We start from the raw sequence: 21,433 nt of genomic DNA, 5'->3' as shown, positions 1-21,433 counted from the left end.
AAGCCTTCTATGTTGAAAATTTCATTGACTTCAATAAGATCGCAAATCTCATCATGAGCATCAAAAAATTGGGGAGGAAGTGGAACACTACATTCTTCTGTTAGAATTTGGGCATATTCAGCTGACAAGGAATGGCCCTTTGAATCTGAAGCGACCTCCAAAAAAGGTAGAGGCTGATCATTAAAGATGAGATCATGAACAATAGAATCCATCTTATTGGGTTGAAGGACACTTTCAAACTCTGGGTAATTAATAGAAAGCTTGGAAGAAGTCAAATGATTGCTACTGAGCTTAGAGGAGGATGCACACCTATCCTAGATGGAATGTCATACTGAGAGAAGATGAGCCAAAAAGACCATAAAATTCTTAACAGAATCAATGGAAAAAAAAAACCCCAAGTCAGGGATGAACACATGAGAGGGAGCTGAAATAGGAATTAGTTGCTAAAGAGGAGGAGACTGCAGCTAGTACCAGCCCTATATGATTGAGCTTCATCAGATCTCCTACGATTAGCAACCGGATTTGTAGAAGAAAAATGGCAAGGGACAAATGCACTCGATGGCTGAGTATCAGAATCTTTATTATGAGGAGACGGAACAGGGATAGGCCAAAAGGGGCACTTCAAAGGATCTGAAGAGTGATCGCTACAAACAATAAGATTAGAACAGCTACGGTCACGACACTGATCAGTGAAATGTCCCAAAAAGCCTACATACTCAATCATGGCCTGTGCATCTTGATGGGTTGACACCAAGTTCCAAACTTAGATAACAAGATTAAGGAAAATGGAAAAGGTTTAGACAAACTTAGGACGACACAAATCCTAATAACCAAGCGGGGTTCATCAAAAGGAACAAGATCATGTTGAATAAAGGTCGCAATTTTATTTGCTATCATCTCAACAATTTGCAAATCTATGTATTCAATTGGCAACGTGGAGAGTTCAATCCAAAAGGGCATAAATTCACAAGAGACCAAACTCTAGTGTAAATTCCCAATCCATTGCAGAACCAGCACTTAATTCTAAGCGCATTATGGCAATAAAAACAGTGAATCAAGATCAATGTAAAATAAATCAAGAATGCCATACCGGTAACGCTTAGCCCAAGCAAGCAAATCTGAAGCCAAGAGGAAAGATCGGATCTTACCAATGATCACCGAGTTAAGCATATAAGATACATGGGGTTCACAGATCCCATCTGCAATCTGAAGCAGCAGGTTGTCATCATGTTGATATGAATCCTTTTTGTTATTTGGATTAATATTTGGAGCCGATGAGCCCCCTGGATCTGTCAACCTTCCCCCCATTTTTTCCCTCCATACGTTAGCATGTCGATGTCCTCAAGAATGTTTCCATTCTTAATCAGAATTGAGATATTATTGGGCAACATTAGGAATGTTGGATTGGTTATGGATACATTGTTTGGTTGTGATACATACAAAGGGAATTTAAAATTAAATATGTCAATCTCCTCATCACTAGTAGAGAAAATGGGGGTATGATGTAATGGGCCTTGACAAATATCAAAAAAGGCCTAAGCCTAGGGCTTGGAGGCCCGATTATTCTTCCTCGGGAAAAAGTGCTTTTGTCTTCCTGTGCGTTGTCCATTATTGAGAAAACCATATCCTCAATTGCTTGATTTGGTGGTGCCCATAGCTCTACCCTAGTTGCGCAAATGAGAAGAAAAACCAAAGCCTCTTCTTCCTTCAGTAAACCTGGAATTGTGGCCAGTCCAGCATTCCGCCCAAACCCTTGATGGTGATTGCGAATACCATAACCATTAGCAAGGGCATGAGCATGGATCGTGTTCACCCTCTGATTTTGCACAGACTATGATCGCTAATGGTGTCCGCCAGTATGCCCACCACATGTCACTCTCGCAGCTTGCCTTCACTTTGCTCCTAGCATCTTCGCCGTATATAATGATTATATTTATTAATGCATTAAAGAGAGAAATTGCAGCTTTCCAAATACTTATTTTAGGGTTGGAAAGCTTATTTATGCTTGCTTGGGAAGAAGTAAGGCATCCATTGTCATTTGCAAAATTGATCATTGATGAATTTGATCTCAGAGAAGACATTACAGCTTTAACATTGGAGAACGCAGTTCTTCTATGTGTCTCCATTTGAGTTGGTGAAATATCCAATAAATTTGGAATATCTGAGAGTTTCATCCAAAGACTTTATTTGCACTTCAACAGTATTGGTTTTCAAATGTAGGGAAGAAAGGAGACAATATTATTATTGCATAATAAGGAGGAATAAGTTACAGCTGTTGGTTATGATTCTAATTTGCAGCCACAAACAAGAAATTGCAAACTACAGGCAAAATGGTGCAAATCCTCAAGGCCTGCAATTTTGTTCTAAAAAATAAATAAATTATAGGTGGTGCATGTTTACAGGTTGAGGGCTTGAAGGAGTAGGTTAGATTATCTCAGACATTGTAGAGTTGGAAGAAATAATTTTCTTCAATAAGTGGAATACTTTTCCAAGTTTTTTGTATGCATTTCATAGTTGTTTCTGTGCTTATTTTTCCAATAAAGGATTGTATAGATTCTTATATGTATTTCATTTGAAAAGAAAAAAAAAGTTGTTATGGTTGATAATATTGTTACAAAAGTCAGATTATTACATAATAACCCTTGAAAATAAAATAAAAAATCATAAACTTCCAAACAACAAAAGTGTGACAAACACCTACAATAGTTAGGGACCAAGTGGGGTTCTTACATTGGTATCAAAGCTAAATCCTATCATCCTGAGGGATAGGGATTTGACATGCAACCAGAAGAAGTTGGTCCTCACAAGTATTATACACGCAAGAAAGCCTTCACTTGAGATGAACAAGTTTTAGGTAGGTACGCGGTCACCATGGGTGACAGACATGATGATAGCCCATCCAAGGGAAATAGGAATGATGAAGATCAAGAAATCAAAGAGTTCTTTAGAGCCATGGCTACAGGGCAGCAGCCGATAGCTCAGACGTTGCAAGCTCTTAACACTATGGTGAAGCACATCAACACAACAACAAGGCAAAATCTGAATCAAGAGCATAACATGAGTGCTATAGGAAATCAATGGGCATAGAGGACAACTTCTAGGATAGCAGACAGGCTCACGCACCCTACCTTTGTTAGAGAGGAACCAGTTCAAGAGCTTGCAAGGGAATTTGAGGATGAGACATTTGTAGACATCCTTATGGTTGCCAATGATGGGAACTATTCGCACCATAGATGCGAGAGAGGATGACTTTTGAGAGGTTTGTGACCTAAAGAAGAGAACATTACCGTGCAGTCAGATAGGACAAGAGACCTAGGGGCCAAAATAATGAGTTAAAGCATGCCACAGGCAAGCTTACTTTGTCCACTTTTGATGGTAGTGGTATTTCGATGGCGCAAGCATGGATCCACAAGCTTGATAATTTTCTAGCATTGAGGCCTATGAAGGAGATTGTGGCAATAAAATATGCCAGTTTACATTTGGAGGGAGTAGCACACAATTGGTGGTATCATGGGTTAATTACTCTTCAGCACAATCAGGTGACTTCTTACCAAGACTTTGTGGAGAGATCGATTGAGAGGTTTGACAAGAAAGATCCTAAGGTCTACTTTAAAGACTCGGCATAGCTCAAGCAGATAGGGAGTTTAGATTTTTCCATTGATGAGATTCAGAGCTCCTCAATTATGTTGTCAGATATATCAGAGAGGACATTGATAGTTTTATTTATTGAAGGCTTATCTGAACCATTGAGAGGTTTGGTAAAGGTTTTTGATCCTTTCACATTGAAGGATGCTATAAAGAAAGCTAGGAGCATAAAGCATGCAGCTCTAGTAAATAAATTTCAATCAAAGGCAGCTTCCTCCACAAGGACAATAAACCATTCTTTAAGAAACCAGAGAGGACTAAATTTAAAATTGAGAGTAAAGATTAAAAAAATTGCACTACTTGACAAGGAAACACTTAATGATTTACGGAAGAAGATATTGTGTTACTATTGTAAAGGACCTTATGACATAAACCATGATTGTCCTTTAAGACCCAAGGGCAAAGCAAACGGGGTTATATGGGCTTATTATGAGGATTTTGATTCTGAAAAGTCGGACCATGAATCTGAAAATGAGGAATCAAATGAAAAAAAGGAAAGCATAGATGATGAAAAGTTGATCAAAATGGCTACAAATGATGAGAAGACTAAAGGTAGACTTAAGGAGGCCTGTCTCACCAGTGTACAGCAAGAGGGATCATTTAGGACGAGAGGAGTATTGGCTGAACAACGAGTTATTATCTTGTTGGATGCAGGTGCCATTCATAATTTTATTGATTCCAAGTTGGTTGAGAGGCATTGGATTTAGATAGAGCGGTTTAAGGGTCTAAGTGAGGGTAACAGGTGGCTACGTCCTCAAATGTGACAGAAAGATTACAGGTTTACCCTCGAAGATTAATAACTTTGAGTTCAAAGCTAATTTTTATGTTGTAAAAAAAATGATGAGAAAACTGAAGGTAGACTTAAGGAGGCCCGTCTCACCAGTGTACAGCAAGAGGGATCATTTAGGACGAGAGGAGTATTGGCTTGGCAACGAGTTATTATCTTGTTGGATGCAGGTGCCACTCATAATTTTATTGATTCCAAGTTGGTTGAGAGGCATGGGATTTAGACAGAGCGGTTTGAGAGTCTAAATGAGGGTAACGGGTGGCTACGTCCTCAAATGTGACAAAAAGATTACAGGTTTACCCTTGAAGATTAATAACTTTGAGTTCAAAGCTAATTTTTATGTTGTAAAAATGGGCGACACAGATTTGGTTTTGGGTATGACTTGATTACATGATATTGGGGTGTTCACTCTCGATTTGAGAGACATGGAGATGAAGTTTCAGTTGAATGGCAAGACACATATACTTAAGGTTGTCCATGACAATGAGTTTAGGATGATGTCTTGCCAACGCATGGAGAGCTTACTGAGACATGACCAGGTTGAGTGGGTGGCCCATCGCACGTTGATGCTAGCAAAAGGGCAGCAGAAATCAGAATATCACCCAAACATACAGGAGTTGAGGATTAAGCATTATAAGAAGTTCAGTGATATCCCACCAGGTAGACCTCCTAATAGAGGCATTGAGCACATCATTGAGTTGGAGGAGGGTACCAAACCCATTATGATTACACCATAAAAGCATCCAAAAAGATTGAAAGATGAAATAGAAAAGATCATCAAGGAGTCAGTTGCCATGGACCATACCAGACCAAGTAAATCTCCTTTCGCTTCTTCAGTGGTACAAAGTCCTAAACAAAAAAACAATAAAGAACAGGTATCACATCCCTGAGATAGATGAATTGATAGCTGAGCTTCATGGTGCTTGCTTCTTTTCAAAAGCTCAATTTGAGATCAGGATATCAACAGATTCGAGTAAGGGAACAGGATATAGAGAAGACAACGTTCAAATGTCATTGTGGTCATTTTGAGTTTGTAGTTATGCCATTTAGTCTAACTAATGCCCCTGTCATTTTTCAATGCACATATGAACACGGTTTTTCAACCTCAGTTTAGGAAATTTGTATTGGTCTTCTTTGATGACATCCTTGTTTATAGTAAAACATGGGATGAGCACTTGCAACACTTGGACACAGTTTTGGGCATTTTGAGCAGAGAGTCCTTGTATGCAAAGGAGTAAAAATGTGATCTGGGATTGTCGTAGTTGTTGTATTTGGGTCACATTATCAATGCACAAGGCGTACACATGGATCATAAAAAGATTTGTGCTATCACTCAATAGCCTACTCCAATGAACCTTACACAATTGAGAGGGTTTTTGGGTTTATGTGGTTCTATAGGAGATTTGTCAACGGATATTCCAGGCGTGCAGCACCTTTGACTAATTTAATGAGAAAGGGAGCTTTCTTGTGGACTCTTGAGGCATAAGAGTGTTTTAATAAATACAAGGAGTTGATGACTTCTTGCCCAATGCTAGCTTTGCAAGATTTCAGCAAACCATTTGAGCTACACTATGAAGCATCTGGAGAGGAGCTTCAGTATTTATGATAATGAAATGTTGGCCATAGTGCATGCTTTGGCCAAATTCAAACAGTACTTATTGGGTAGCAAATTTTGCATTAAAACAAATCACAACAGCCTGAAACATTTCCTGGGGCAGCGAGATGTTAATGACAGGAAGCAAAAATGGTTAAGTAAATTACAATTATATGATTTTGATATTACCTATTTCAAAGGAACGTAAAATGATGTAGCAAATGCCTTGTCACGTAGACCCCATTTGAACATGATGACAGACATATCTAAGGATTGGAAACACTTGATCCTTGCACAGTATGCAAAGGATAATGGGCATCAAGATTTATAGATAGAGTCGTTCAGGGCAATAATTGTACCCTTGTGAATGAGCATATCATTTACAAAGGGCACATTTATTTGGGTTCGAGATCAAACGTGAGGAACTTATCATGATTCACCTCTGGTAGGACATCCTAGTTTCTACAAGACATACCAATAGATTATAGAGGTTTTTTCGTGCAAAAGGGCTCAAAGCTGAGGTGTTGCAATATGTTAGAGAATGTCCCACCGGCCAGCAAAATAAGCAAGAACACTCTTACCCAACCAGTTTGTTACAGCCACTTTCGATTCACGACAGGAAGTGGGAGTGCTTATCTATGGACTTCATCATAAGATTGTCGAAAGCCCATGGCAGACTACATATATGTTGTTGTTGATAGGCTTACAAATTTTTTTCACTTCTTTCTGACAACGGCTACGCAGGTGGCAGAGTTGTTTTTTCGTGAGGTATCCAGGTAGCATGACTTACCTCGGAGCATAGTCAGTGTAAGAGATAGTAGATGTAAGAGTCACTTCTAGCAAGAGTTGTTCAGATTGTGCAGGATAGAGTTCACTCCGAGTACCAACTACCACTCCCAAAGAGACGAGCAGATTGAGATATTCAATAAGTGGGTGGAGGGATATCTCAAAAACTACATAGCAGGGCAATAAAAGGCTTGGGTTAAGTGGATTTATTTATGTGAGTATTGATACAATTCCACTTACACATGTCTATCCAGATGTCACCTTGTTAGAAAGTAAAGTCCACCAAGATAATTGGGGTGGGGGGGGGGGGCTGAATCAATTATCAGATCAATATAACTTTTATCAACCTTATTAAACCTTAAGCATGTGAACAATTTAATCAGCAACCAAAAAAAGATACACAATAACACTAGATATTGCAACTAGGGAAACCCTCGATCGGAGGGAAAACCCCAGTGGAGATGGTACTCACAAAATGTACTAATATAAAAGTTCCTTGTAAGAGGATGGACTCTATTAGGAGCCAATGAAATACATTTAGTACATATCAATCTCTGTTAGGAGACTGTGAATCCCAGTTAGGAGATTCCAACACTGTTAGGAGTTGTAGAAGGCAGATGGACCCACTATCCAAACAGCTTCAAGGGCAAACCACCGAACTCACTATCCAACTAGCCTCTGTATTATCCTTGCAGAATAAAAGAAATAAAATTGATCTCCTCAACTCAAACTCTTTCTTTGTCCTCTTATTGTGCCAATACCGCACCAAATACCTTCTCAAATCTCAATACCAGATCTTCATATTCGCATCACACTGATCCCTTTGATCACTTACACGCATTTACCAAATTCGCATATCACTTGCACAATTACACAAATCCACACTTCATCACAAGGAAAATAACCTTCTTTTATACAAGTCCTCAAAATAATTCTAAGTTGGCCTTGAAGCTTTCCCAATTAATTATAATAGGACCTCATTAAGATATTACAATTCATTACATCTTTTCGCAATTACAAAACACTGTCGGCTCACAATAAATACAACTTCTCACATGTGTGACCTCTAACCTTGTGCACTCACTGATGTCATCATCAAGCTATCTAATGTCACTGTCTAACTTCGCTCATCAAGATTCTATCCCTATTAAGAGATACAATCCAAAAATCAGAAACTATTTCTCAGGTACTTTGTCTACACACTGTCCCCTGTAAATCTTGAATAACTCTCGCATGTCTTTGATTTTCTCACATGCACTTGTCTACATCACCAGGACACACGGTAGAACACATCCTCAACTACGATTGATCTCATGTGTTCCCCTACAATTTCATGCATTTATGTTACTCTGTTGGGTGGGAATGAATATTTATTTTCATGTTTGAGAAATGAAGTTTTCTTCTAGTTATGCTGCCTAATTTTGTATGTGTTCCCGAAAGTTGAATTTTTTATTATTTTTGGGAGTTTGGGAATGTTTTACAAGTGGGTTTTTAATTTCGTAAGATTCTGAGGTATTTAATTTTCGGGTGTTTTTGTATTGCCTCATTTTGTGTGCCACCTGATTTGTGTTGGGATTTTGTAGGCAAGTTTTTGGAAATTAAAAATGGATTGTCCTCAATGTTTCCAATCATTCTATGTTTTTACTACGTGATTTTTGGATTCGTAGGTGAATCTGTACTCCCGGCAAAGAGCTCTATTGAGTATGTTTGTGTTTTTCCTTGAAATCTTGCATTGTAAGTAATTTACCCTCTTGTATGGTTTTGTGTTGCATTGAGAAGTGTGTGATGGTTGTGCCCACCCATGAGCATGTGAGCATGCTCTGACAATTTCTTGCAAAACCCATACTCTTCGATTGAGGCCAATTGAGTACCTTTAGCATTGGGGTTGGTGTTGGGAATTGCATTGCCTTGTGACACTCCTATAACAATAAGGGTATGCAAGTTGGATGTGTGCAGTGGCTTCTCATGATATCCTGGTCCAAAAGTCACCAAAAAGGTAATGTGAAGATGTTGCAATAAGTGAAAACCAAATTAACATGTGGTGATAAAACTTAATGCAAGACAAGTGAATTAGACCACTTGGCCTCTTGAGGGAGTTGGAACGAAGGTGTGTGGTATCTAATCTCCTATAGGAGTTGAACGAAGACACGCTATCTAACCTCCCGAGGGAGTTAGAATGAAGGCTCGATGCTACTTGGGCCACTACAAGCCAAGTAATGACACTCCACTAGAGTCCCCACATGGTAGTGTTGGAAGCATGAATGCTGATGATATTCCTATGGGGGAGTATTGAGAAACATGATTAGATCATTATCATGATGATATGTTACATTCATGACTATGTTTGTCATTGATGTCAACATAGCAGTTTTCTATGGTATCTGACAGAAGAACAGCGGAAAGATCAAGTTGGTACAGACAGATCATTGAGTACTTTCAGTAGCGAGGTTAAAGGGAGATTATACTATGTGTCTAGTATACGAAGGTAACCTTGGAAGCATAAGATATTAACTCTGGAAGAGGTTATGCAAGTTTCGATGAAGACTATTCTAAGATAGAGTTTACAGAGGCATGTTCTAGTAAACTTGTTATATCTCTTAGCAAAGTTGTTATTCTAAGAAGCCGAAGTTAAAGATGTGAAGAAGACATGTTGGTGATGACATGGCTAAATTCGCTCGTCATAATATTACGTGTACGGAAAGTTATTCAAGTTGCAAAGCGAAAGATTAATGTTATTGCTAAGTGTAACGTGTTCTTAGTGTGGTCCTATAATAATTAATTGAGAAGGTGTAACAGCCGACTCAAGGAATTGTTTTATGGATTCGATATAAAGGAAGGACATTTTCCTTTATCATGATAATGGAGAGAAGTGATTGTAAGCAGCACGAAGAGCAGAATGCAAAGTTGAGCAGAGTAGAGCGGAAGTGGAGGAAACTTCATTGCCGATGTTTTATTGTGTGATCTAAAGTTGGATACTTGGATCCGAGGTTTGTGACCTACACTACAAGGTCTGACAGTGATTGGTCCGGTGGACAGGACAAAGGAAAGAAGTTAAAGTACAGTACATACAATTATTCTGCAAGGAATAGTTGAGAAATCAGTTGGATAGTGAGTTTAGTGGTCTTGCCCCAAAAGCTGTTTGGACAATGGGTCCTTCTGTCTTCTACAACTCCTAACAGGGATTCAAAGTCTCCTGACAGGGACTCATATGTACTAAATGTTGTAATAGACTCCTAACAGGGTCCATCCTCTAACAAGGAATATTTATATTAGTACATCATCTTGTGGGCATCATTCCCACCAGGGTTTTCCCTCTAATCAAGGGTTTCCCTAGTTAACATATTTGGTGTAATTCTCTATGTGCATCTTGTTATGGTTGTTTAATTTTGGTTGAATGGATAAGATTGTTTAAGGTTGATAAATGTTTTAATTATTGAATAATTGATTCACCCCCAGTTATCTTGGTGGACTATTGTTTCCAACAAGTAGCCTATATCGTGTTATAAGTAGTGACCTAGAATATTCCACTATGACCTTCATGAGCATTGTGTTACCTTGAGTCATGCATTGGTTGGCGTGGGTGAAGCCTCTTGTATGTGTGTGTCCTGTGTGACTATAGTCAGGTTGCTCTCTCCATGAGCACGACGGGGTGGACTTGAGGGTTCCACGTGGTTGGGAGGCGTTGCTAACCTATACCACTTTTAGGGATCAACAAACAGAGATGGATTCCCTTCAACTACAGTATTGGAGCTTGTTTGCTCACTCACTTCTTACTGTTATAATTGATGATACATATATGCCCCTGATGTGGCTTAATCATATTATGATGATTTGGATTCATAGATTTATGCTTTATTTATGTTTATGACGCGATTGGCTGCTCATCTCCTTGATATGCGTGTTTCAGATACTCCCCTACGTGGAGTTAGATTCTTTTTAAGGTTTTCATTTTCACTTCTTGAAGGCTATCGAACAAGTTACTATACAACAAAATTGTTTTTGTTGTACAAGAGGAATATTGTCATATGGAAAGAGCAATTTGTCATACGAGCAAGTATTTTGTCATACTAGGGCTTACTCTGGCTCGTACAACAACCTGAGGTGTTTTGTCATTTCATAAACAAAAGGCACTTCCACCCTTGACCAAGAAGATCAAATCGGTGATGTGGATACCCTTTTCGAAGACGTAGCCTCCCCTACCATAACACAAGCCTGCAAGTACAGGCCTTCCTTACACTTGTCCACATGCAGAGTCCATTGGAATTGTCATTTACCTATTCTCCCATGTTATTTAATTATAAATTAAGTAATATTTTATTAATAATTAATTATAAAGTTAATTTTCACTTTATGTGAATGGAGTGACTTACTGACTTAAAAGCTATGTTCCTCGGGGACGCGTACCCGGCCTAAAACCAAGAGTTTCAGAAACAGGGACGTCCCGGGGATGGGGGGACAGGTAGGGGACGTCCCCCAGTTGTCCCCAAAAAGGGAAAATTACCAAGGGACGTCCCCAAAACTTGGGGACGGCTGGGGAAAAAAAGGGGGACGGCTGCTTTAAGTATATTTAGATTTAAATTTAGATTTTCAGATTTATCATGTTTATCATTATGATATTGTTCGTTGATATTGATATGCATTTTGACAATTGAGTACTGAAATTGAATATTATTTCCTACATGGCATTCAAATGTTGTATGTTATGGTTCTATAGTGTTTAAATGACATGCTTTGTGCTTAGTTTCATATGAATGACATGTATATTTGCAAATTTCAATGTATATTTTAAAATTTCCCTATATATATAGCCGTCCCCCTTTGTCGTCCCCCCCCGTCCCCAAAATTGCCAAAAAAATTTGCCGTCTCGAAAACCCGTCCCGCCGTCCCCTACCGTCCCCGTACTGGAAACTCAGGGGAACATAGCTTAAAAGTCATTTAATAAAGTTCATCACTAAGATATAATATAACTTTATGATTTAAGTGCACCTTATTTAAAAGGGAGATATATATGTTTAATAAAGTATACTTTATATTGTGCACCAAAAGGAGGGGTATAATTGAATTGCAACAAAAGCAAATGGTATCAAAATCTAACTTTTAACTTATAAAAAACCAAATCAATTTCTCTTGGAGAATTATAAAAAAACCAAAGCAACAGAAATTTGATTCGTTCATGACTTGTGCATTTGCTTTTGTTTGTGTGGAGAAGAAATTGGAACAAGGGTTTCAGAATTTGAACTTAAATAATTTTTTATTCTTCCAAGTTATTTCGGCACAGTGAATTGGTGAACCACCCAACGAATTGTACAAGAGCTTTGGCTTCATTAAGAGGCCAAGATTGTTATCATTGCAAAGATAAATAACTAGCAACCCCATTTCATTTCAATGACATCTACAAGGGCAGAATATTATATTAATTGCAGATCACAGCATGTAGTAAGGCACGAGTGTGGGATTTCAGGTAGCCGCAGCTCGTTAAGAAGCAGCGGCAGTCATTCAAGAGGCAGATTTTTTATAAGAGGGCTTGCATTTAGTAAAAACAAGGAACAATTTGGGACTGATGTGCCTTACACAACCATTGCCATCTTTGGCATCGTTGTTATATTCATATGGTGAAGACTACAGTCCATGCGACTAGATGTCAAGTTCCCGCGTCTTGCATTTAGATCAGTTGTATATCAGTATTATACGTGTTTTGCATCTTAACAAGAACATACAAGGTTGCACGTCACATGTTTGTCTAAATGTCTATTGGTTGTGTGTGCCTCTGTTATCCCCTCATATTGACTGATGCATGACATGTGTTTGATAGTTTGTTAGCTAGTTGTAGTTAATATTTTCAGCCACTTATTTGCATGTAAAATTCATAAAACAGTTAGCATATCATTTCTATGGCATTATTAGTCAACTAGCATTGTTAGAAGCATTTGAAAAACATCAATTGCAACATACCAAACCATAACAAGACAAACAGGAAGTCAAATTGGCAAGCTCAAACATTATTTGCTAAGTGTTTGACAAAATGTCAAGGCAATTATAAATCAGAAAAATACAGTGGTAAAGTCAAACCAATAGGAATTCTTACAGTAACAGAGGTTGTATGCAAAGTGTTTAACAAAATGTCAAACATCCAGAATTGAAGTTACAACCCATTGGGTTTTTTAAATAATCCAGCTTAACCCCATTGGCACCAATCACATGACATCTCTGTCATCTCAAATTCACATTTAGATGATTTGGCAATCAAGGAACTATGCCTCCATGACATCCTGAACCTCATCAATACATCAAGTTGGTCTTCCCAAATTTTGTTGTATATTAGAATATCATCAAAGAACATTAGCACGAACTTCTAAAACTACCTATTGAACATGTGGTTCATGCAAGACTAAAAAGGAGAAGCATTAGTTATTCCAAAGGGCATACCAAGAATTTGTAGTGTCGATAGGGGCATTTGAAAGTTGTCTATATATCCTCCTCCTGCACTCTAACCTAATGATGCCCAGACAAAGATCACTCTAAGATAAGTAGATAGCCCCATTAAGTTCATCAATGAGCTCATTGATCCTAAAATTAGATACCAATTTTTAATTCATTTCTTATTGAGTGATTAATAGTCAATGCACATACTCCTTGTCTGTAAAAAACCCTATCTTACCCTTGGCTAAAAAAAGTGCTGAAGTATGTATGAATTTTCTGCTTTTTTCAGTTTGCTCCATTCTGGTAATTTTTTGAGAGTATATGCACTTTTTTAAATCCTGAATTAAATGAATTTATAATAACAATTAACCGTAGCAAACTATCTACCTTAATTTCTAGATTTTATTGAAACATAAACAATAGCTATGATAGGTGATTCCCAAAATACAAATTCATACTAAAGGAACCTGTTATTCACTCCAGATTGCAACTATTAACAGCTCCAGAATTTGATGCCTGATTTAGGTCCAAATTCCCAGCGTTGTATGACCAATCACATTCAACCGGGCTATCCAAGACTCACGCAAGCTGGAAATTGAATTTACTGCCCCTACATGACCTACTTGCTTGCCACGATTTTGTCCACAGACAACACTGCTCCAGTAATAATGATTTGTGTTTTGATATGGAGGATTTTGCACCTAAACTTATCAACGATTGGACCTTAGATTTGCATGCACCCTTTCAGATTAAATTGTAGACTCCTTATACAGCTAATGGCAGGTCTGAGAATGATTTTCAGATTATTTGTGAACCGCACCACTCATAAATGCCATCCCCAAACCTTTGATGAGGCTGTAGTTGATATTGAAATGTGAATCGCTACCTCTAGAAGCCAGATGTCAACCTTCAGACCAGATTCGAATTCCAGTTTGCAGCAACATAGTGAAATGGGAAATTCTTCAAACTCTCTACACAATTCAGACAAGTCTCACAAACGCCAATCTACAGGATGAACAGTAGAAGTTATGCAAAATGCTATACAACAGCGGCAATTTGCAAGCCACACCTCAATGCAATTCTCAGAATCAAAGAAACTTCTCAGGAAAAACCCACAGTCAGATTTTAAAAGCAATTAATACATTCAAGATTATTCTCCTTAGCCATATCAAATACAGTGGGAGATGCTGGCCAATTGTATACTTCAGCACAATTGCCAAAAACTTCTCAGAATCTCAGACCCAACCCTTATACTTCAGCAAGGGCCACGACATATCAGAACCTAGAAAAAGCCACAAAGGCAACAAAAGCAAATTAATTTTCAAGTCTTATTTTCCCAATGAAATGAGCTCCTATTTATAATCCTTTGTTGGCCAAAGTTTCCAAAAAACTTCACTTCAGAAATTGTGGAAGTTTCCCAAAAGAACTCAACACTTGAAACTTTTCAACACACGTTTTAGAAATATCTCTTAAAGTCATTATTATAATAACAATAATATTATTATAACAATGCAATTTAATAATTAATGAATAAATAAGATCTCATACAATCATTAACCTTATTTATTGCAGGTGACGACCAACTGCCAAAGGCCACCCACTACACTGCCAAAAATAGCAATTGCCAACAATAGACTTACTAAAAATATTAAGTCCACAACTGGGGCCCCCAAAACACCTTTTCGGCTCACGAGGGTCGCAATTATGAGCTAACTCCATCAACTGCACAGACTTGCCAAATCGAGGACATTACATTGTCCTGATCTTCTTCTTGACCAGCACCACAAAAGAAGCAAAAGGACTCAAACTAGGCGCAGAGTGCCCCATATCAAGAAGCACTTGAATTGCATTTTCTATCTCCTCTTTGGGCCTCTTTAGGTGATGATAAGGAGTGGTTGTCACTACCTTAGGCCCTCCTCAAGCTCAATGACATGTTCAAATCATCTTTCTAGTGGTCTAACTAGACGAGTATTGTTGAAAACCTCACTATGCTTGTCCCAAATAAATTGAATATCTACAATATATGTATTCATTGTATACTAAGGATCCCTAGAAGAAATGAAGCGTTGGGTTGCCCAAGAAATATCACAATCTCGAAAAATGTTTTCCAACCTCTTCGTTGTGATGATCCTATGTGCACCATTTGACATGCCACGAAGAACCACTTTCTTCCCATCAACTCTGAATTTCACCTCCATGGTCTGAAAGCTTTGAGAACACTTGCCCCATGAATGCAACCACTAGACGCCCAAAACAACATTAGACTCCGCATTTCCTACAACATAAAATTCATCTATCACTATGTAATTACCCAAGGCAATGTTCAATTGGGATATTGTCTTGGTACGAGTCATGATAAACCCATCTACCATCGTTATGCTAAAGCCCTCATATTCCCTCTTCTTTGCATCTCCAAATTTTGATACCTAAGAGCAACCATATAGAATCCTTTTGAGTTGTGACCCCAAGCAAGGACATATAAGTCTTCTAAGCAACTAAAATTCTCTTAGTCAAAATCGAAACCAAATTATCCTTATCTTCGAAAGAGCCTCCTTTGGCCATCTCGAAGACTCTCTCAACTTAAAGACTGTTAATCTTCCTAGAGAAGACTAGTACTTAAAATTAGAAACCTTGGACCACACTAATTGCTTCCAACTTTAACATTTGCAACTTCTAATAATTTAACTATAGTTCATGAGGTTATCAATCAAATCCTTATCAGCCATCACATGGTAGAAAGCCTTGAGGCATGACAATGAAACCATTAAATATGTATATACAAGAGAAGTGGAGAATTAAAGTAATTATCTAATGTTTCTCTAGTGGTCATTCAATTAGGATCTTTTGATTTTGTAGTTAGTTTTTATTTCGAAATGTTTCTTTTCGATCTTTTGTTAATATTTTAGAAACCAGGCATGTAATCTATGTTTAAAAACTATTCCTCTCCTTTGTTTAATATTGAATCAAGGCGGAGTTTCTAGTTCTTTTCCACAAAAAATCATGGAAGGCATTTTGATAATTTTTACAAAATAATCATGCGAGGGTTTTTAATTTTTTTTTCCACAAAAAAATCATGGATGGGTTTTGCATTTTTTTTACAATAAAATATCATCAAGGTAGGTTTCTCCAAACTTTTGAGCTCATCGGGTTTTACAATTTTTGCACACAACAAAGGTTTTTACCAATTTTTTCACAGATTGTGTGTGATTTCAGCATTACATACCAGCAGTACCCTTACTTCCTAGAGAAGCAAAAAACCCTAAGGGTTAGATGATTTTTCCCTAAAATCATGGTGTTGTTTTGCATCAACTTCTTTTGACAATTTTTAGCGAAATCATGGTTTGATTTTTCTGCCAACCTATCAACAAAATTGAAGTTCTTTTGAAGCTGATCATGGTGTCTCTAGATAAATGGAGACATACCTTTCTTACCCAACATCATGTTGGAAGGATTATGATAAACTTGATCATATCTAGAAATTCTACAGTACCAGGGAGGGTCTCAGCAACAAGCTCATGTCATTCTGCGTACTAGAGAGAAGGGTGCCTTCTATGCATTTATGGCCAATTGGCATGTAGACTATGTCAAGTCTTTGTAGGGTAATTAGTAGAAATGGCCATAAAAGGAGGGTGTTAAAGAAAGTACGTCTAACAGTCATTCAATTAGGATCTTTCTGTTTTGTAGTAAGTTCTTATTTAGAATGTTCCTTTTCGGTCTTTTGGTTCTTTTTTTGAAACTCTACATGTAATCTCTATTTAAGAAGTATTTCTCTCCTTAGTTTAATACCGAATATCAATTGATCATCATTTTATGGAAGCGGTTGACACTACATGATCTAATAGCAATTATTTGATGTTAAAACTAGCCTAATGTGCCATTTTGTCAAAACATTCATACATAAACCATCACAAGTGGAAAGATGTTCAAATCCCCAACAATATATCTAATGTTTCATTCATTCTCTATTATTATTGGTAGTTCTATTGTAAGTATAGCTGGAAAACTAAAAGAGATGGAAATTTTCTTATGCATGACACTAAGACCATGAGGGATATTTATGTCAAAGGCAGACTGTCAACAATATATGATCTAATAGTAATTAGTTGTTCTTTACCACTAATGTACTATGGCATTTTGCTAGAACATCTTTACCCTAGCTTTCTCCCTAGTGGCAAGATGTTCAACCCCAAACTACAAATCTAATGTGTCATTCATTCTCTATACTAGAAGAGGTCGAAAATTGAGAAAGCTTTTAAATTTTATTGTAATCCTTTTATTCGTTCTCTATAAAGGGGTGGAAGTGAAATTTGAGAAAGGTTTTAAATTTTACTGTAATCCCTTCATTAACTATCTATACAACAAGAGGTGGAAGTGAAAATTGAGGAAGCTTTTAAAATTTATTTTAATCCTAAGACCTGGACTCTTTCTTATTCTTAGTTGCTCTATTGCAAGATACAGCTGGAAAAAGTTTAAAAGGATGGGAATTTTCTTACGCAAAGATAAAAATAGTTGTATTTTTTTCCATTTGAAAATTAAGGATAAAATTGTAGCGTATGCTATAACATTTTTAAAAGAAAACATCTAAAAACGATGTAGTGTAATTGCAATTTGGAGCACTTGTAAGAACATAACCAATGTTCATATCCACTTCACTGCAATAAGGCGGCCCTAATATTCAAATGCGACCCCAGCTTACCCACACCAAATTACCACAATAAGGCTACCCATTTATGAAGAAATATAGGAACGTTACCCAAGATTGACCCACTCGTATTAAGGTGGCAATGATCCAATACATAATTACAAAAGATCTAGAAATACCAAATAAAACATAAAATATAGTTTGTACAAGAAGCATTCCTGCAGTTGATGATAATTAAACAAAAACTACTAATACAAAACAAGAAGAAAACCCCGATAATGCAGAGTCAAATGGCAAGGTCGAGTCTATCCAAAAATGTTTCGGAAAAAAAAGCTGAGATGAATTTTAAATATTAATACGACCTGATTTTGCAGAGGTTGGGTATTCAAATCTTCCATTTGAACTCGCTCGGGAGGTTGACTGCCCTTGTAAACTGCAAATTGAAGTATATATACATAATTAAGCTGATAAATCATAATAATACAAAGTAAAATAAGGTTGATTAGTGTTATTTACCTTCGTCATTACTATGCTGCGCAACTTTTCGGCGAGCGTAACGTTTGTTCCGCTGCATGGTTAAGCTCGGGCTATCAGACCAGCTTAATGAACGTTGCGAGCCTCCAAGCAGTATATGTTTGGAGGGAACACTGAACTGCTGGGTTTTAGTTTTGTAGTTGTAAAATTTCCATGCCCGTGCCATCCTTAAGTTCATTTTGATGTCCACAAGGCACTTAAATACTTCAAGGCGTTAAGAAAATCTTATCTTGCCGCTCAAGAACATATCTATTAGCAAATTTCTTTAATAATATTTGACTAGCACTTTCATTAATAAGATTGGATATAGTTATTATGATTATAATTGATGGATATTAATGAGTGTAAGATATTTATAAAAGATTAGAAATAGATCTGTTATCTTCTATGATATTTATAAAAGATTAGAAATAGATCTGTTATCTTCTATCTTTGTAATGTATGCCATGTCTCCAGTGTAAGGGTAAAAAGGTATAATGCGCTGAGATTAGCTTTAAAATTTTGAAAGTAATTATTAGTCGGGTAATGTAAGGAGGATGTGGGTGAGAGCTTTGTGCCTTGTTTTGTTAAAGAGAGTTGATGTAATTAATCTTCCTTTTTTTTTTCTTGTTATTGTGTGTAGGTTGTTTTGTATTTTAGAGTACCTCTTCAAGGAGAACATCGATTAAATGCAAAGGTTATTTAACAAGTTGATTCTCGACATGGTTACAAACATTAGGTTGTAACTCTCTATTTCGTTAATATCAATTGTTGCTTTTTATAGCATTAGTCCTTGAGATTTGTATATGGTTAGTTTTGATACAATCTTGGGGTCATTGGTTCTATGGTGGCCTATTGTAATTTTGTTGATCCTTGCTACAACATACTTTAAAACATCAAGTGGTCTAAAACCAAAGTTGTAAACAATGACAATTACTTTATTGAGAGCTCCATTTTACAAACCTTGCTTGTCCATATGTCCATTGTGAACATGGCGTGATGACCTTTGCAAAGTAGAACATGTATACGTTAGTCCCAACTGGTATGGGGGGGTGAGTTAGTACGAACTTTCAAAACAATCACTATAACTACTTTGTTCGCTACTCTAACCACCAGTTCCTTAACCAACGAGATGATGATAAATATAATGCAATAAAACCATACAAGATCACATAAAAAGGCATACATCAATGACACGGGCATTATATGTGGAAACCGTTGATGTGAGGATGAAAATCATAGTGGGAGCAATATACACACTAGCCTTTCCTTGCAAGTGAAAAAGTAACCTATTAAAGGCTACAGTTGTTCTTTCTAGGGATTCATCCTATTAGGAATGTACATAATATATTAGGATTACAAAAGCTTGTAAAAGCTACCTTGTTAGAGAATTTATGATCTCTTTCTGAGAGATACCTTGCTAGAGGATTTAAAATACTTACATACAAGTCTGCCATGTTAAAGGTTTATAATAGTTGCAATGATAAGAATGTAAACTGAGGTTTTAGATCTCAAGTATGGCACACCTTACCTTGTAGATGTTTTGTGTTTACCTCAAAGATTCTCTAATCTTCTCCTTATGTTTTGGCTTACCCTTATGAACTATCCTTGTTCACTTCTTTCTCCTACGTGCTTCTACATCAATTTGTTGTTATGCCCTCTGCTTTGGCTCTTTGTTATTAGCTCTTCAATTAACAATAACAACTAACCACACTTCAAAATGAAGTATGTACAATATATACACTCTCTTTATCTGGGCACCAAAACCCTCAAATTATCTTGCTCAAATCTTGAATTCAAATTTTAAAATCAAATTTTGAATTCAATAGATGAGCCTACTGTAGAATACTTGTGATTGCCTATTCAGAGGTGCCTACTTGTAGGCTTGTCTATCTTCTTGCAAGTTTACATCTAGACTCTCATCCTTGTGCCTTTCTTCTGCTTCAACCTACATTATTGTCACATCATTCTTGGTTGTCATTTCCTCTTGTCACATCCTTAGTGACTCTTCGTGCATGGTTTGTAATGCATTATCTTTTGCCCCTACCTATTGGTTGTAGCCATGACTACATCAATCTTCATGTCTTAACTGGTACATCAGTCTACTAGTGGTTGCACTATCTTGCAACTCTCCATCCTTCACAAACCGGTTGCCAATCAATGACAACACTTCAAGTTTTTGTGTTGCTAAGTATTAGTCATCACTTTTTACCTGTCCAAATGCCAATGTGACTCGCTAAGTCCAATAATCTCCCCCTTTGGCATTGATGGAGAAAAAACATTTTTAAAAAAGAAAATTAATTACATTATGACCTTGGTCACACATTACACCCCCCATGTCAAGATGCATTTGTCTTCTTCTCTTTTGTGTGCTTTTTTATGACATTTCTCCACCTTTTCTTCTGATCTCCCCATGTACCTCTAATTCTTCCCCTTTTCTTTTCATATTCTTCTTATTCTCCACCTTTTGTCATCCAACAAAAAGGGTAGGTCGTGGTCACAACTTTTCAAATATGTCTTTGAAACAATGTTGTGTTATGTTGAGTTGAGTCTCCCATGATTCCTTATGGTAGGTAAGAGCTAGAATCTCACTCCTTAATTATACCAATTGCTTATTGATATTGTATGTGTTATTTGTCGGTGGTTATTCAACCTGAGCTTATGTATCCTGGATACGATCTCTAATGATTTATGTCAAGGATGACAGGAAACATTGCAGTTCAAGTAATCAAATTGTTCTTTTATCATCTTCCACACATAGCTTGTAATGCCTACCCCTAGTTGACTTTTCATATTATTGCCGAACTCTTTTAGGCTAGCTTTATGTTTATGCTTAATGATCAGTGACATTATTTTCCAGATTGTTGGATATTATTTCATACGTAGTTGATTATATGATGAGTTACTTTGGTACTAGTTATTTCAGGTATGCATGAGTATTCTTTGATAATGATTGTATACAGTGATTTCCATTTATTTCATGATGATAGTTCCATGGATTATTTATACATGTTTTCTATGGATAGTTGCCCCATACTTGCATGTG

At 37.1% G+C, this 21,433-nt stretch overlaps 1 protein-coding gene across 4 annotated transcripts in view; it reads right to left on the bottom strand.

Annotated features, from left to right (window-relative positions):
- The window catches only part of LOC149562339 (endonuclease III homolog 1, chloroplastic-like), a 178,499-nt gene extending 159,921 nt beyond the window's left edge, over window positions 1-18,578 (bottom strand). For all 4 annotated transcript variants that reach the window (XR_016363918.1, XR_016363919.1, XM_089825863.1 and 1 more), the window contains exons 1-2: window positions 18,391-18,578; window positions 18,237-18,307 (exon numbers count right to left, since the gene is read on the bottom strand). Coding sequence is in view for 2 of the 4 variants with exons in the window: in XM_089825863.1 (XP_089681989.1) it covers window positions 18,237-18,307; window positions 18,391-18,574 (255 nt within the window). In the remaining 2 variants the exon portion in view is untranslated. The remainder of the gene's footprint in view (window positions 1-18,236; window positions 18,308-18,390) is intronic.
- Window positions 18,579-21,433: the final 2,855 nt, after the last annotated feature.

Source organism: Cupressus sempervirens, chromosome 4 (genome assembly GCF_028749045.1).
Source record: "Cupressus sempervirens isolate cs-2001-9-10 chromosome 4, ASM2874904v1, whole genome shotgun sequence".
Lineage (NCBI taxonomy): Eukaryota > Viridiplantae > Streptophyta > Pinopsida > Cupressales > Cupressaceae > Cupressus > Cupressus sempervirens.
This window is presented reverse-complemented; position numbering and strand designations above follow the sequence as displayed.